The 16,055-nt window shown below is 40.5% G+C and overlaps 1 protein-coding gene and 2 pseudogenes across 8 annotated transcripts in view; 2 read left to right on the top strand and 1 right to left on the bottom strand.

Annotated features, from left to right (window-relative positions):
• MPHOSPH9 (M-phase phosphoprotein 9) overlaps positions 1–16,055 on the bottom strand; it is a 48,181-nt gene that overhangs the window by 29,041 nt on the left and 3,085 nt on the right. For 5 of the 8 annotated variants that reach the window (XM_039879290.1, XM_039879293.1, XM_039879292.1 and 2 more), the window contains 7 exons: positions 14,447–14,600; positions 9,329–9,418; positions 8,589–9,112; positions 7,515–7,638; positions 4,116–4,206; positions 2,704–2,807; positions 118–243 (listed from right to left, as the gene is read on the bottom strand). In XM_039879290.1, coding sequence (XP_039735224.1) covers positions 118–243; positions 2,704–2,807; positions 4,116–4,206; positions 7,515–7,638; positions 8,589–9,112; positions 9,329–9,418; positions 14,447–14,600 — 1,213 coding nt within the window. The remainder of the gene's footprint in view (positions 1–117; positions 244–2,703; positions 2,808–4,115; positions 4,207–7,514; positions 7,639–8,588; positions 9,113–9,328; positions 9,419–14,446; positions 14,601–16,055) is intronic. The other 3 variants (XM_039879296.1, XM_039879297.1, XM_039879294.1) reach the window with 2 other exon arrangements.
• LOC120616188 (uncharacterized) lies at positions 4,730–4,848 on the top strand (annotated as a pseudogene).
• LOC120616171 (uncharacterized) lies at positions 10,155–10,273 on the top strand (annotated as a pseudogene).

Raw genomic sequence — 16,055 nt, 5'->3', positions numbered from 1 at the left:
GGCACTCAGCGCTGGGTCTCAGCAAGCAGGCTCCAGGCCCCCGAGAGGACAAAGCTTAAGCTAAAGCCAGAGTCACGAGAAGCCTTCATCGTCACTCGGCAGTGTCCACAACTTTACCTCGGGTGGATGGTTTGGGCTGGAAGCAGACGTGACAGTCCACTCGGGGAGCTGCTTGCTTTCTCTTTGTGTTTTATGATAAATATCCTTCAGTGACGGCAGCTTCATCTCATTACTAGTATTAGACTTAAAGATACGAAACAAAGTCATTTCAACAGTGTTACCAACAATGAAAATCCTCTACTGAGATCACGATCAGCACCACATGAAGATTTTTTTAAGCTTTTAAATAAAGTGAAGCTCTAGACTGTTAGATTGATAATAAAGGCTTGGAAGTCAAACCCGATTGTTCTGAGTCTCTCTCTGAACGAAAACGTTCTCACATCCCCTAACAACATGCACAAGGGGACAACTGGACCCTAAGTCACTCAGCAGCCTAAGAATACTGCCAAAGAATAAAGTCCTTGCTAGCCCCGCAAAGTGAGAACCAAGCTTAAGACAAGACTTCGCGATGAACGAAGGAAGCAGGGCGAGAACCCTCCTCGCCGGGCTGATTTCCAGGGACTCAAGGGGACAGCCACCAAGAGATGCAGTTCCTTATCTAGAAAAAGTGTTAAGAAAGAAGTTACTGAAAGAAAATGAGCGCCTTTTCAAGCTAGTAAAAGAAGACAGGACCCTAATTTGTACAGCCTGAAATCAAGGCTTTGCCACGCGCAGTGTTGAAAGGCCAAGCTCCACGTACTGACACCCCGGGCCGAAACCACTTCAAGGGCGACCTGCTGAGGGGCGTGAGGTACCGTCCAGCCCCATCGAAGTTAGACTATGGCAGCATTCAAACGCGGGGCGAGGCGCACGCAAAGCGCCCCAAGAACAGCTTCCTCTCAACTGCAGCCCCACTTCCAGACTCCAGCAGGCTGCAGAGCACCACGAATGAGTATTTTTTAATAAACCCTACAATTAGCTTGTGAATAAGATAATTATATTTTAGGTATGTATTAAAGGCATTCATTCGTTAAATGTAAAACCTTAAAACTTACCATAATTTCCATAATCCTGCTTTAAAACTTTACTTTTCGTATACCAACAACCTTACAGCCTAAGACCAGTGGCAGAGCTCTGGCTGCGGCTCCAGCCCAAGCAGTCCCTGCCTGCTGGCCGGGAGAATAGTTGGAGTTATTCTATTTAGAGCTCAGGTTACTAAAAGGTACCATTTTCCACCTCTTTTATGATTTCTTTTCATGTTTTAACACCTCTGAAATGATGCCTCTTGTAATTAATGGCATCTTATAACTACTTTCGGTCAAGTAGCAGCTGTGACATTAATAATCATGGCCTGCTTTTAAGCAAATATCAAAGCCACCTCTACTGGCCAAGCAGGTGTCAGCAGCTTGGAAGAAGATCTAGCGACTACACAGGAACCCACAAAGAGTCAGCGTGTAAAAGATGGTGAATCGGGCATGTTTAGCAACACTCTCCACCTGGGAGTCAAAAGTAGGGCAGTCCTACATAACTACTAAGCCAGGTACACCCAGCACTGAGGCCTGTCATCCTTTTTTAAAGAAATGCCAAGTCACCAAGGCTCGAGGCAGCCTGAGGGAAACGGTGGAAAAACACAGAAACCAACACTGGACTGAAAAAAGAGGAGCGGTAAGCCTCTGTAGGTAAAGAAGTTTTAACCGATTTATTTCACTTCTATTTTCCTTCTAAAGTATATAAAAGAGTTATAGGATAAAAATCTATGTTTAATTATAAGAAAAAACATACATTCTAAGTGGTAAAAAAGCACTGTATCGGTCTAATTGGCAATTTTTTTTCTTGGTAGACTATGAAACAGGAAGTGTTAAAATTGGTGGCATCTCAGAGTGAACAAAACGTAGTATTAATTTACTGATGGTGCGGATCCAGGAACATGCGCAGGGAGCCCAGACCACAAGGCCGCCGAGCCTTCCAGACTCCTCACGATCTCACGCCCCCCATCCTTCCGCTTTGGGTTTATCTGTCTCTTTTCCGCTCCTTTCCTGAAGGACAGAAATGCTGGTTTCTGCCTCTCTCTGGGGCTCTGATGCTGACGAGCATGCTGGTGTTCCACTGCCCCATCTGTCTACGGCTGTCACTCATGGTCACAGTCTCCTGCTTACTTTAATTGTATCTCTCCCCAACCTATTCCCTCGTTACCTGATCAAAGCCCAGAAGTGAGATATGCACATCAATGTACACATACTGGTTAGTTTTATTTGTTTGCTCTGAAGTAAACGAAATATTTATATTTCATGCTCAAAGAAAATTAATAGGGAAAATTAAATCGCTCAGAATTATGGCAGAAATGGATTAGTGGAAGAGTGTGATAGGGTGGAAATCAAAACCAGGTCTGAGAGCAGAACTTTATCTGTGGACCTACTATATTTAAAATAATAGGCACAAAACCATCTCATTTAACTTCACAAAACACTAACTGGGCATTTTTAAGTACCTTTCCTGAGGTTACATAGGCAATGAATGACGGAGACAGAATCTGAAAACTAGAATGACTGCGACTTAAAACCCATGCTTTATCCTGTACATCGGAAACTGAAAGAACACAAAACTTATAATGAAATAGAGTTCTTAACTACAGTTTTATAATGCAAATACACACACACAAATCACCTGGCTTGGTGACACGTCCGTGGAGGACGGTGCGAGTGGCTTCTCTAAAGCCTCAGGCAAGGAGTGATACATGTCCTTCTCCTCCAGTTTCCAGTAAGTCAGTCCTGAGAACAAGCGCACAGAAAACAGTGAGGAAAGAGAACAAAAATGCCTTCCAAAATAAATTATTTCTACCTAAAGAAAATGACAGATGGGCAGTAACTGGTTTTTGGCTATCTGGTTACAGGAAGTTGAATCTGAATGGGAAAAGATTCACATAAATACCTTACCATGTAAGAGTCCTAACTTCACGATCCAAATACTTAAACCTGAAATGGTGTAAGTCAAGACAAACTCATGCAATTAAAAGACTATTTTCAAAGCAACAATTTCTTTACGAACAGTCCAGGCTTACACGGACACAAAGTAGAGAATTCAATACTCCAAGTATTGATTGAGCATTTCCTACACCAGGCTGGGGAACGGGAGACATGGGCGGTAAGGGAATCACACAGCACGACAGTGCTGGAGGCGGCAAGCACTGTGACGGGAGAATTTGATCAGATGAAAGGGAGTATGGGAGTATGCGGAGGGGAGGGCAGGTGCCCTCCGAACAGGGTGGGCATGGCTGGCTCACTGCGAGGGTGACAATGCGGGAGTTGGCCACTTTAACCACGTGGGACGGAGGTCGCCCACGCAGGCGGAAGAACACTCCCAGCACAGGAAGCGGCCAGCGCGCAAGGGCTAAAACGAGCACCCATCCAGCCTGTCTGAGCAAACGGCCTGGCCTCCCTGCTGAAGCAGAGAAGTGAGACCAAAAGACAGCGAGGCCCAAAACAGGCTGCATCTCGCTGGGCCTCTGTGAGGACTCGCCATCTTAAAAAAATGTGGGGCCAGAGTTTTGAGCAGGCAAGTCACATGACCTGACATCTTCAAAAGGAGCACGTTAGCTGCTGTGCTGAGCACAGATGGAGGGTGAATGCAGGAGCCCAGGTGACTCTATGAGGGTGACAGTGTGAAGATGGTTGGCACCTGACACTTTTCGTAAGGCAAAGCTAATTCATCCTGATGAATTGGATGCAGGAGCGTGGAAAAAAGGAGTCAGTATGTAAAACCATTAAAACTTAAATAAGCTTGCCAGAGAGTTAAAAAATGGCTCACGGAAGGTTTGCCTTTCTTAATTCGTTTTGAGGCACCTGAAAAATGCGGAGGTGGCTTTTGCAGCTGTCTGAAATAACTGCAGAAATACTTCCTTCCATCTTTGCAGTATTCGGAACACAAATTAAGGTAAGTAAGGAGGTTACGGCTACCAGGGACATAACACATGGTCCATTTACAGAAACCCCTCCAATGTGCTGTGCATGATTATCAGCCTACGAGAAATGCAGACAAGTCGTTACAAAAAAAACTCTTTAAAAATATAAGTATCATACCTGTTCCTGAATCAGACATCCAAGAATTTGGACTTTCATCTGGTTTGCTGAGGTAAAATGCACGGGGATGCGTAGCAGCAGTGAAATCAGACTACAATTCAAAAAAAAGAACTATGAGTTCACAGCTAAAAACCCTGAGGCACAAACAGCTGACCCAAGCAATGGCAGCCAGGTGCCAAACCCAGGCAGAGATGGCTGCAGAAGGGTCATGAAGAAGCCTGGCCATCCCTGTGGTTACGAGAATGCAAAGCGTCAGGAATTACCAGTGAGGATTTGCTTTTCCTATGTAATTTACAAGTTTATTTGAGTTTCTGTGGAGCCGGAAGAAGAAAACTGAGAGCAGGTATTTTTTTAATAAGTTGAGAATGAAAATGTATGTATAATTTGCCAGCTACTTGCAAAATGTGAGGTGTCTAAGATTAAAGCCATTAGTTTAAAATTAATGTAAGAGCCATAACAATTCATTTTTACTATTAAAACTATAACAAATCAAACCAACTCTGAAAACCACAAACCATAATATGAACTTTAACTAGATAGACTACACATCTTACATGCAAACAATTGGCTCAAAATGCTTAGCTATCATCAATTCTAATAAAAATTCTGAACCAGTCTACAGCCATGCCACCCTGAACATGCCCAATCTCGTGTGATCTCGGAAGCTAAGCAGGGTCGGGCCTGGTTAGTACGTGGATGGGAGACCACCCAGGAAGACCAGGTGCTCCGGGCATAAAATAAATAAATAAATTAATAGCTTGTTAGAGTTTATTTTAAAGAATAAATAAAATTAAAATTAAAATTCTGAGCCATTGTCTCCTTCCGGTGTCTCTGGCGTCGTCACGGAAGTCTATGTTTCCACACGGAAATACGTGGAAAGACTGTGTTAACTGGAATTGTTCTTAGTCCCACCGTCACCGAACCTCTAACTCCTGCTGCAGTCGCTGCTAACAGCCGTCGTGGACCCCCTGCAAAAGTAAAAGCCCGCTGTGACGATGACATCGCCTGCAAGGAGGGGTCACCACCTCAGCCTTGCAGGGCGTCCCCGAGCCTCTCCTTCATCAAATGAGAAATTGCTAGGTCACTTTCTGTCTCTTCTAATGCGCCCACCTGTCTAAGGTTCTGTCAAGTCTCAGTACTTAAAAGACCAACAAGAGAAGGTGGCTGGCGAAGACTCGGTGAGAAATCTCAAGTGAAATACTGTCCTCTTTCCGGTTCTGAGGTGCAAACTGTGACACACACGACCGACACGCAGCGCGGTGGGCCGGAGTGGGGCTCACCCCACGGCCGCCTGCTGCGCTCCTCCAGGCAAACAAGGCCGCGGATGAAGAAAACGGGCCTGGGTCTCATGAGAAGGGGAAGCACCATGCGACGGGGCGCCGCCCCGGGAGCTGGCAAAGCCCAGCAGACGGCCTTCGGCAGCGCGAAACCAACGCGGGCTCCGCGGCCTGCGAGAGGGGAGCGTCCAGTCTGTCCCAGGCAGAGGATCGAGGAGGCAAAGACGGACTTGAGTGTCGGACAGTCCCTGTGCCAAGCAACACCCGATTTCAAGATGTGCCTCAAAACAGCTAGTACCCTAGATAAACGACCCCGTAGACGGGCAACACTGGGTCCCAAGAGAATGCTGATCATAAAGACCCCAAGTCAGACTGAACCCAGAAAAAACAATGCGAGAGGAGAAAGAGTGACATGAAGAGGAAAGGTCAAACTCTGTGAATCCACAGACTTGATCCGGAATTGTGCAGGTAAGAACGCGTGCCAGCTGTGGTGTCTTTCGTCACCAACCAGCACTACCCGAAAATCATCTAAAACTTGGAAATATCAAAAGCAACTCAATTTCCCCTGACTGAATACCAAAAAAAACAAGTCACTCTGCCAAAAAAAAAAGGAAAAATAACCCCTGTCCAGGAGATGACCAAAGAAAGTGGGAAACTCAACAGGAATCAGCCGTCGCCACAGTGGCCACGCTCCACCCTCCTGGCACCACTGTGACAGACAGGACAGACCCGCCCTGGGGGACTTCTCAGCAGGGGACCAGACCTCCGGCTGCTGGTCTGATTTTCCATCACCAAATGTAGGAGGAAAATCATGGGTGACCAGTGGTTCGCAAGCTTTGCATCAAGAAGAATCACATGGAGAGCTCCACCTCCCCAACCACCCCGCGCCAGTGACGGCAGACCACCTGGGGACTCAGGTGTCTCTCATGCGCTGCAGTCGAGGACCCACTGCGCTACATCGAAAACATATTGAGCTACAGTCACAAAAGACAGCAAGGTTCAACCAGTGACTCTACCCAGTCACTACCGCAAACCCCAAGTTTACCAGACGTGGAAAAGTCTCCACGACCCTGAGTTACGGATGAAGTAAAAACAGAAAAAGAAACCAGTATGTGTGAGAACACGCTCCCTCCCTGCCCCCTACTCCAACGGGGAAGCGTCTTTCGCCCGACTCCACGCACTTTTACGCTATCACGCCGAACAGGAAGACGCCATCCCTGATGGCACCAGGTTCAAAAGAGGCCAACTACGCACGCAGGGCCAGGGCGGCTCACGCAGCTTCCTCCACCTTCACTTCCCTCCTCGACACGGATGTGGATCAGCTCAAGGGTGTCAGAAAGGGTGATATTAGGGAGCCTAAGTGTCACAGGTTGAAGAAAGAAAATTTACTGGAATTAAAGAGAAATAAACAGTGCCTTATGGAGTCTTCTTATGACTTCTTTAATCTTCATAGGATGACGAAAGGACTGCTTAAGATAATCAAGCCACGGCCAATTTCCAAAGGTAACAAGTTCGTAACAAAACCTGATTTTGCAATTTCAATGATTTATACTAAACGATATTATTCTACGATAACTGAGGTTAAAAGGGCTTTAAAGATGTTTAAAATTCACTCAGTATCTGTAAGTCTTTAATGAAAGCAGCTGCTATATTAGCAAAAGGGCCACGGAGAATTTAAACATTGAATCTCTTAAAATTTGGATCATAAATTCAGAACTGTCCAAACTTCAACACTTTCATATAAAGGCATCTTAAAGCATTCACACACATGGTACTACTTCTTACAACTTAATGGTAATACAAATTATTTGAAGGTTTTTAAAAAACAATTAAATGAATTACTCTCTGGTTACATGTGAACATTAGCAGTACAGAAAGAATTAGGGCTTTTACAAAATGAATCAGTTTCTTATAGTATTTTCTGATTTCCAGCCTACAGGAGAACCAATACTTAGGACAAATCATTGTTTCCAATCCTTGTGACACGGAAAGGAAGCCATGTCGGTGGAACAAATTAACAATGTGAAAGACAGGGCGAAACACGGAAGCTGACGAGCAGCAGTAAACACAGCATAACTATCTGCAGCTGAAGCTCGCCAGAGTAAAGTGCCTTGTCACCTACATTCTCCATGGGCACCTTCTTGGTTGGTTCACTTCCTTGCATAGACTGTGGGCGCCCCTCTTCTACGTGTGTTCTCTTTGGTTGGTTCTGCTTCAGCTTTTGTGCCCATGATGTTACAGCTTTACTGTTTAAGGAGAAAAAATATTACTCTCTTTAGATGCTGTCCCTCACACATGAAACACTGATAAATACTGCCTCCATGGAAAGTGCTTTGAGTTATTTTCTAATAGCAGGAAAAGGACATATTTTTATCGATTCACTCAAACTTCTTTCTTCGATTTCTCATTACCAAAGGCAAAGTGAACAAAAAGTCTAAGCGTGATTAACAATACTTACAGTCTGTGGCCACGGAGTAGAACAAAAGCCACCACAGTGACTCCTTCAAAGTACTGAGTTTATCTCTGCGTTGAAAGCATATTTACATGAACTAATAATTATACTTCCGGGTATACAAGACTTCTGATGCTACAGTTAAATGCTTTACTTTAGATGACACGTTTCAGAGATACAAAACTGTGAATTTAGGGTAAACTGCACGATTTTAAATAATTTGCTTTTACAAACATGCAGCCGGTTTCCTTTCCTAAAAAATCTGTGGATTAATCCAAAGGTCATTAAACTTACAAAAGCTCTTCTATACAAAAAAAAAAACCCAAAACATTTGAGTTGAGTATGCCTGTGCATAATTTTTGGTCTCAAATTATATGGACACGTGTGACAAAATTCCACTGTTGATAGAATCCCATACTCTAAATTTTAGTAAGCGTATAGTAACTAGAAAACACAGAAGGTATTTTTCTGGCAAGGCCTCCCATCTTAAGAGCTTAGTCATCTTATAACATCGCAAATGGAAAGAAAATCAGATGCTACTAGTACATAACGTGATTTGTTTATTTCGATTTCCACAGGCAATAAATAAGACAGGTAAAAATGATAAATGTTCAAATACGTCTCATTCTATTACAGGCCAACTAAAAGGAGCTTTATTAACTAGAGTCTAAGTGTAATAAACAAGTAATAAACGAGTAATAAACAAGTAAAACTCCCTTCAAATAATGAAGAAATGCTACTTACCTATTTGATTTTCCACTGTATACTTCTGAAATCTTATTTTCACCGAGGAAGTTGTGTTCAAATTCACCAGGAAAAACAGAAATATCTTCCTTTAAAGAGGCACAAAACTCTTCGGGAGTGTGTATATAGAAACTCTTGTTTTTTACGCCATCTATAAGTGACTCCGTCTGCACCACGGGGGTCCCATACTGTCCTTCAGAAACCTCTGCGTGCTCCATGAACTCCTGAGGGTCCTTAGATTTGTAGGTATTTAATTCTGAGACACAAAAGGTACCATACCCACTGCTCACTGAGCTACTGTCCACATTGCAGTCTGGTTGTGATGCGGATGTTTCTTGCTGCATTTCAGGTTCTTTAGACTTCGTATAACTGATGACAGACTCATTTCTCTCACTGTTTTCAGAAAAAAAACCCATTTGCCTTTCTGAAGATATCTGTTTGATTAAAGAACTTCTATCATAGGAAGTCCAGGAAGCATTACTGGTCTGTAACTTGACTAAATTTTTTATTTCCTCCTGTATGCGCTGAAAATAAAAAGTTAGAGATTGGGGTAAGAAAGTATACTAAACATCGCATTTTTACAAATGTTATGAAAATAGTGTTTACAATATGAGCTATTACTCTAAAGATAATACCTATGCTTTATCTTCAGTTTATAAACAAAACTGACACAAGGTGTTAATTGGTTCTTCTGCAAATCTTGCAATCGACATAAAAAGCAATCGGCGTCAAGGACTTACTTGGATCTGGCTGTGGAACTGTGCCTGCTGGGCGACTATCTGTTCTTGGCACTGTTTTTCCACCAAACTGAATAGCTGTGACCACCTGGCCTGTTAAATTACACAACGTTTTAGTTAAAAATAATTTTAAACTAATAGTTCACAGAAAAATTCCTCCAGTGGGAAAGGGCCATTTTTAAAATATATTTTTAGTGTAAAATTTGTAAGCTGAATTGAATAGTTATAAAACAATATTTAATGCAAAAATACGACAACGAAAGCTTGGGTACCCACCCCTTTCTTATGTAACCTGTGGTCTGGGTAAATCTTATTTTTCAAACGGCATCTTAATTTGATGTCATCTGCTACCATCTCAGATTTATCGAGAACTGGCAGCAGCACTTTACATTTGTCTCAGGTTCCCCTTCCTTTCCTCGTAACGGCTAATGGTTTTTCTTAAACGCCGACGCGTACCCAAAAAAAGAATCCCACATCTTAAAACAAGAAATTATTTCATATTATGAGAATTTAATCCCTAATTTATTTGTTATTAAAGTAAAAAACCCTTTTAAAGTCAGATATTAAAGTGTTTTAAAGCACTACAGCTGAGAAAGGAATGAGAAATGATTCTGAAAACCTGTGGAACTGGCCTCTAACCCCCTTCACAGCCACCTCAAGGCCCTGATCCATCCTGACTCTCAAGAGTAGTCCGTATTCTAATAACTAGACTAAGTGAAACATGGCAAAAAAGGGGCATGGAGTTCTCCAGAGGCTAAATTCTTTCTCAAGACTGGTGTGCTTTCAGGAACCGACCACATGCAATAATACACAACGTCGACCTGCATCTGTCTACGGCCATCCCCCTCTGAATGTGCCCGATCTCGGCTGATCTAAGAAGCTAAGCAGGGTCGGGCCTGGTTAGTACTTGGATGGGAGACCACCTAGGAAGACCAGGTGCTGTAGGCGTAAAAAATAACAACACTATCTACCGTGAAAACTCGCTTCCCTGTTTAAGACCTTTCATCCTTCCAGTGCCGTCGTTCCTTGCAGGCCCTGCACGCTCTGGCTCCTACACGCCTCCCACCTTCACCTCATCCTCGCTGCTCCTCGCCCCATACACGCCTGCCTCGTGGGCCTCTTCCTGGCCCCTGACCGTGCCAAAACCGTCTTCCACCTGCAAACCTTTGCATTTGCTGTGCCCTCTACCTGGAGAGCTCTCTCCCCAGCTCTTAACATGGCCAGCTTCTTCCTATCCTGCAATTTCAGCTTAACTGTCACCACCTCGGAGTCTCCCAAACCGTCCTAACAGTTACTCTCCGTATTGTCCTGTTTGTTTCCTTCATAGCATTTACCACAGTCGGAAAGGATCTCATCTGTTCCCTCTGGTAACTCATCTGTCTTCCATCCCTGCGCCCACCCTATCCGCAGCACCTCTGACACAACGCCAAGGAAAGAGTGGGCACTCAGGTATACAGTCAAAATCGGTGTGTAAAGCTATATATTTCTAGCTGAACTTTCCTTGGTAGTTTAGACTGTATAATCCAGAGGTCTTTCAGGTTAATGCTGAAAGCCAATTAAATGACCATAATGTAACAGAATTAGTTGAAGCCTGTATGACAGTATTAAGGTGAAAGGGAAAAACACGTCAGTAATTAGAAAAGGAAACCTTCAAAATGAAACATGACAGCACTGACAGGAAGTGTTAATTCTAAATCAGCTAACTTCAGGACAAGGTAGGCTAGAACAAATTAGGTTCCTTATCTTCTCAACTTACCTATAATAAAAAGTATCTTACAGGAATCCAAACGAAAAAGAAATAATTGCGCAACGGTTTTCTTAAGTTATACTAGACTTAAGCAACAAATTTTTAACCTGATAAAGTTACTTTTCGCATAAAACTAAATTACAATAATGATAGAATAACAATTTACATAAAAAATGGCTTCATAGTATGTGAGACACAAGATAGTAATCACATCCTTATCATTTTCTTATTTTGGATACAGATGAATAGAGCTTACCCAGGATAAAATTAGTGGAGAAGATTTTGTTCTTCCTAGTCAGATTTTATACTTAATATTTTAATCTTAAATAAACTAATTTAAGAACATGATAAATGCAGCAAATAACACCTTTCACTTAATTATTACGAAGAGCTATTATTTCTTTCAAACTATAATAATTACTACCACTTGCATTTTACATATTGTTGAAGGCAAGGGCATCTAATTAACGTCCCCCATCCCATGCAGTTTCTGGGTGCTAACGGCCTGAGGGTGGTTTTCCTAGTGCAGCCTGATAAATGTCCCATGGGCTCTGACCTCCGAGGGCTGACTCCCAGCCCTCCACTAACAACCTGTGTGACCCTGCAAAAGGAAATTTAATGTCTTTGTGCCTCAGTTTCCTAATTTAGCAAATGGCACTGCTCATAGGTGGCTTGGAGGATTAGACTTTAAATCCAAGTATGATGCACGTAAAGCAGCAATATCAATGGGGAAACTATGTTATGAAAATCTGTGAGGTATGGTTGTCACAAAGATAGGGGGACACCACTAGCATTCGGTGGATGGGGCCCAAGGATGCAAATCACAGGACAGGCCCCCACGACCAAGAACTGTGGTGTGTCCGTTTTATATTATAAAAATAACATACATTTTATACAGTTTTCAAATCACCAAAACTGTCCAGGAATGCAACTACCAAGATCTTAAGTTTGTTTTAGAACTCATTGGAAATTGGCCACGGTTTCAGAAAATCCTGTCGCCAACTGCGCGCTGGATCATCAGCACCGCACGCTGTGACAGCCCGTGTTTGTGGAGGCTGCACTCACGGTGAGTGCAGAGAGGCAGACACCGACTGTCTCCTAAAGGAGACGTCCCGGATACTTACCTACTAGAATACAAGCCATCTCATTACAAATCACTTTATCCCTCCTTTATAACAAGCACAGTTAGACACTATAATTTTTTAAGTAGGTGCAAACAGGTTATATTATCCATGAATTTCATTTCAAGATGTTTTCTTGATATTATTTTTTTAATTGTTATAAATAGAAGGCATTGGTCTAATAAGGTTGAATGCCACTGACAAAAAGTGCCCACAGTGCCTGGTAAATAGACACTCAATAAATAACAGATATTATAATAAGAATCGTATAATCATAACTACTATATGTAATCAGTTGTGCTAAGTAGTTAAAATGCTCAAATAATTCAAACAAATTAGTTAACGATGTGCTTTAAAATTTCTAACATTCCAAGCTCCATATATGTGTAACTGGAAAAAAGGTCTTACAATTACAGAAATATTAGCATGTATTTAAGAATATATTAAAGTATTTCATGTAAATATGTTAAAAGATTCTTTATGAACCTCGATTAAGTCAAAGTATATAATCTTCCCAAGTTTAAGCAGTGGTAAATTTAAGAATTCAAGAGAGAGGTTTTAACAGAAAGAACCCAGTTCAAACTTTTATGAAGGAATTCTAAAGAAATCACATCATCAGCAGAGCTCTTCGCTGTTCGAATTGCGGGAGGTTTTGTGATTTGTTTTAACAATGTAGATTAGTCCCTTACAAGTGGCAGAAATCGGACAAATGCTACTACTGCGAAAGGAAGATGAAAACATGAAATTCAAGGAAAAGTCAGGGATAAGGCTTGCACAACCCTTACCTCTCCCATTCTTTCCAAAACGCTTTGCTAAAACATCAGAGGTTTTTGTTTTTGTAGCCTATAAAAATACTATTAGAACACACTAAACAAATTTGAGAAATTTTACTGAAATGGCCAGAAGGATATTTAATATCCTATCAAACTAAAAAATATCTTAAGAAACTCTTCAGTGAATAATCAATTACATGTCTCCATTACAAAAATCAAGTAGTCAGTCATGACCAAACTTAAGAAAAACAATAGTCTTTTACATCACAGGTGAGAAGAAAAGGCAGAAAGAAACTGGTTCAAATGCTAAAAGGTGTAAGGAGCTGGTTGGTATTCTGGCCTATAAAAATCAGTATCTTAAATGCACAAAGATATTCTGATTCTGATTTAAGATGTTTTCAAAGTATTAAAAGTAACAACTGCTAGTTAGACATGAATTTGCCAGAAGTCAAACTACATTAAGGCAATACGTCATTTTTTAAGAAACACATTAATTCGGGTATTATAAGCTAATGAAAGAGTACATTATGGCAAACATTTCATAAAACATTCCATTTTTAATTGTGTTTTTTTACAACGGCATTTTATAGGTCTTATCCATTAGCACATACCAGTCGTCATATGGAAATACAAAAAGCATATAAACTTAAAACTGAATTTTTTTAAAGTTTACAATAATACTCAGTCATTTTATAATTTCGATGATTAAGGATATGAATATAAGTAATTACACTTAGGGTGGCTACTATTAGATTCCTAAATTAGTTAATCTTTCATTCCATTTATTCTACATTCTGAAATAACACCACAAATTATGGTTTTAAAAGTATGAGTAACATCTCAAACAAAATCTACTACAGTCTAAATAAAGAGTTTAGTAATAATGTCTAATACACTTTATTAACCATTATCAGATCTAGCCTTGGAAAAGTTTATCTTGAGCATTATTCTATGAAGCAAAATTTATATATACATGGATTCTTTTTACTAAGTTTTTATATCACAATTTAACCTTTGGACCAAAGTAAGAATGACTGATCTGAAAAATCAGTATGGCTCGATATGTCATGGCTAAATGCGATAAGGCACAAAAATAGAAGCCTTAATTTATAATCAGAGCGTTCAAAAACTTTCAAAGTCGATTTAAGTTTTTCAAAATGATGACAATTCCGTATGAGTTACTTAAAACATTAGAATCAATACAGCATTAATAATTTTGGATTTCTCTGAACTCAGACATTTTAGTTCACATTTAAAACATAACTTAATATGTCTAATCACCAATATGTTGTTAAAACATACTTCTGACCATCTTTTTCATATACATTCAATATTGTTCCCCAAATAATGTACTCAATCCGTTTACTTTAGCAATAACTTAAGTATCACGCTCTTCAGGATATAAATATCTAATAATTTAGAGTTCAGTAGAGGCACGTTTATTATTTTTAAATTCCAAATATAAAACAAAACTAGATACCTCACAGTTTTTCCAAAGTTCCGAATCAGTCTTTCCACTGTTCTGTAGCTCTTGCATTAAAGAGGTTAGGACTTCAACTGTACCTTGAATTACAGATGGTCTGGTCTTCCCTGAGAAAGAGGATACCCCATTTGTACTAAGGTGGGGACTACTTCTGTTGAAACATAAATAATTCAAATGGTTTTCTTCGTTCTGCCAAAGTGTTGAATAATTCAGCAGTTCAAGATTTAGCAGTGCAGTACAAAGCCACTGACACCTAATCCTTAACAGCACCTCATTTGTAGAAAATCTGATCACAAATTTGTCCGTGAAAGAAAAATAACAGTAAAAAGACAGACAGCACTTAAATTTGTAAAGATCACAACAGAAAGACCTTTTTCAGAAGATAGAGAGACCACTCAGAAGTACCAAGAGAAAATAAAAGTTTCTGCTAAACCATACTAAGAAACACTTCCAGCATCTCTGATCTAAATTTTCCCAGGGGGCTACTTCGCCCCACTTTGAGAGGGCCTTCACTGTAATGGAGAGGCCTCCTCCACTGCCCAGAGCCACAGTCCAGTCTTGTTAATCAGATCCCTCTAATTTGGCGTGATAAGCTGATGCTTATCTTTGCACTATCTTTGAATAAAAGTTATGCCAAGAAAATTAGCAGCCAATGTTCAGGATGTATTTATTTAGCCCGTTCAGTAAAACAGCCCTGATTCTTTCTAGGAGGGCTATCTTTCCAAACCTGAGACGAGTTCATTTCTGATTTGTTTTATAAAAACACAAAGCATAATTAAGGACACTAAAATTTATTTAAATTCCAATCACTGAGAGGTTATTTTCACTTATTTTTTTGTTACTCTACTTTGTTTCACAAAGAATTTGTAAAAAAGAGGAAACTAATGAAAATAAAGTAATAAAGATTTAGGATCGGAGAAAATATTAATAAAAATTTAAGGGAAGAAGGACATATGTTTGTTGTCCATAAGGGGTTTATAATAAAGTTTAAATTTCGCCAATTTAACTACCAGTCACAATGAAAATGAAACAAAGTCACGATTTTTATTGGAAAGGAGCATTTGGGTTCCTCCTAACAAATCAAACTCTAAAAGGGATTTCTTCTAGAAATAGTCTTCAAAGGTGCCAAGTGATGCAGGGAACAAAAAGCATGGCCAGCTTTCAGCGAGTGCATGAAGACGACCATGACAGGCACCATTTCCATGGTTTTTTTTTTTCCTTTAACCCTACTTTGTGCTTTCTCCTTTTATTTTATATATTCTCATAAGCTGCCTTAAATTCCTCCTGAGGAGGGCAAAGAATGAACAAATTTTTTAATAATTTATTTGTGTTTGCTTATTTGTTTATAACACACAATTTCTTCAAGACCTATTGTGTGTAAAGATATCTGCCCCTTTACCAGGCCTCCAATTGCTGTTTTTGTCTCATTGTATCTGCTTTTTAAAAATAGTCGATCTCCTCTCCAATGGTCCCTGCCTCTTTGCTGTTTTTACGCTCCTATAAATTTAGTAACCAAATAATCAAACTTGTCAGACTATGTAGAAAATGAGAGCAAATAGGTTCTTTTGATCAAAAACAAACCAAACATGGGATAGTTTCAAAAGAA

The sequence above is a fragment of the Pteropus medius genome, unplaced genomic scaffold (assembly GCF_902729225.1).
Source record: "Pteropus medius unplaced genomic scaffold, Ma_sr-lr_union100, whole genome shotgun sequence".
NCBI lineage: Eukaryota > Metazoa > Chordata > Mammalia > Chiroptera > Pteropodidae > Pteropus > Pteropus medius.
This window is presented reverse-complemented; position numbering and strand designations above follow the sequence as displayed.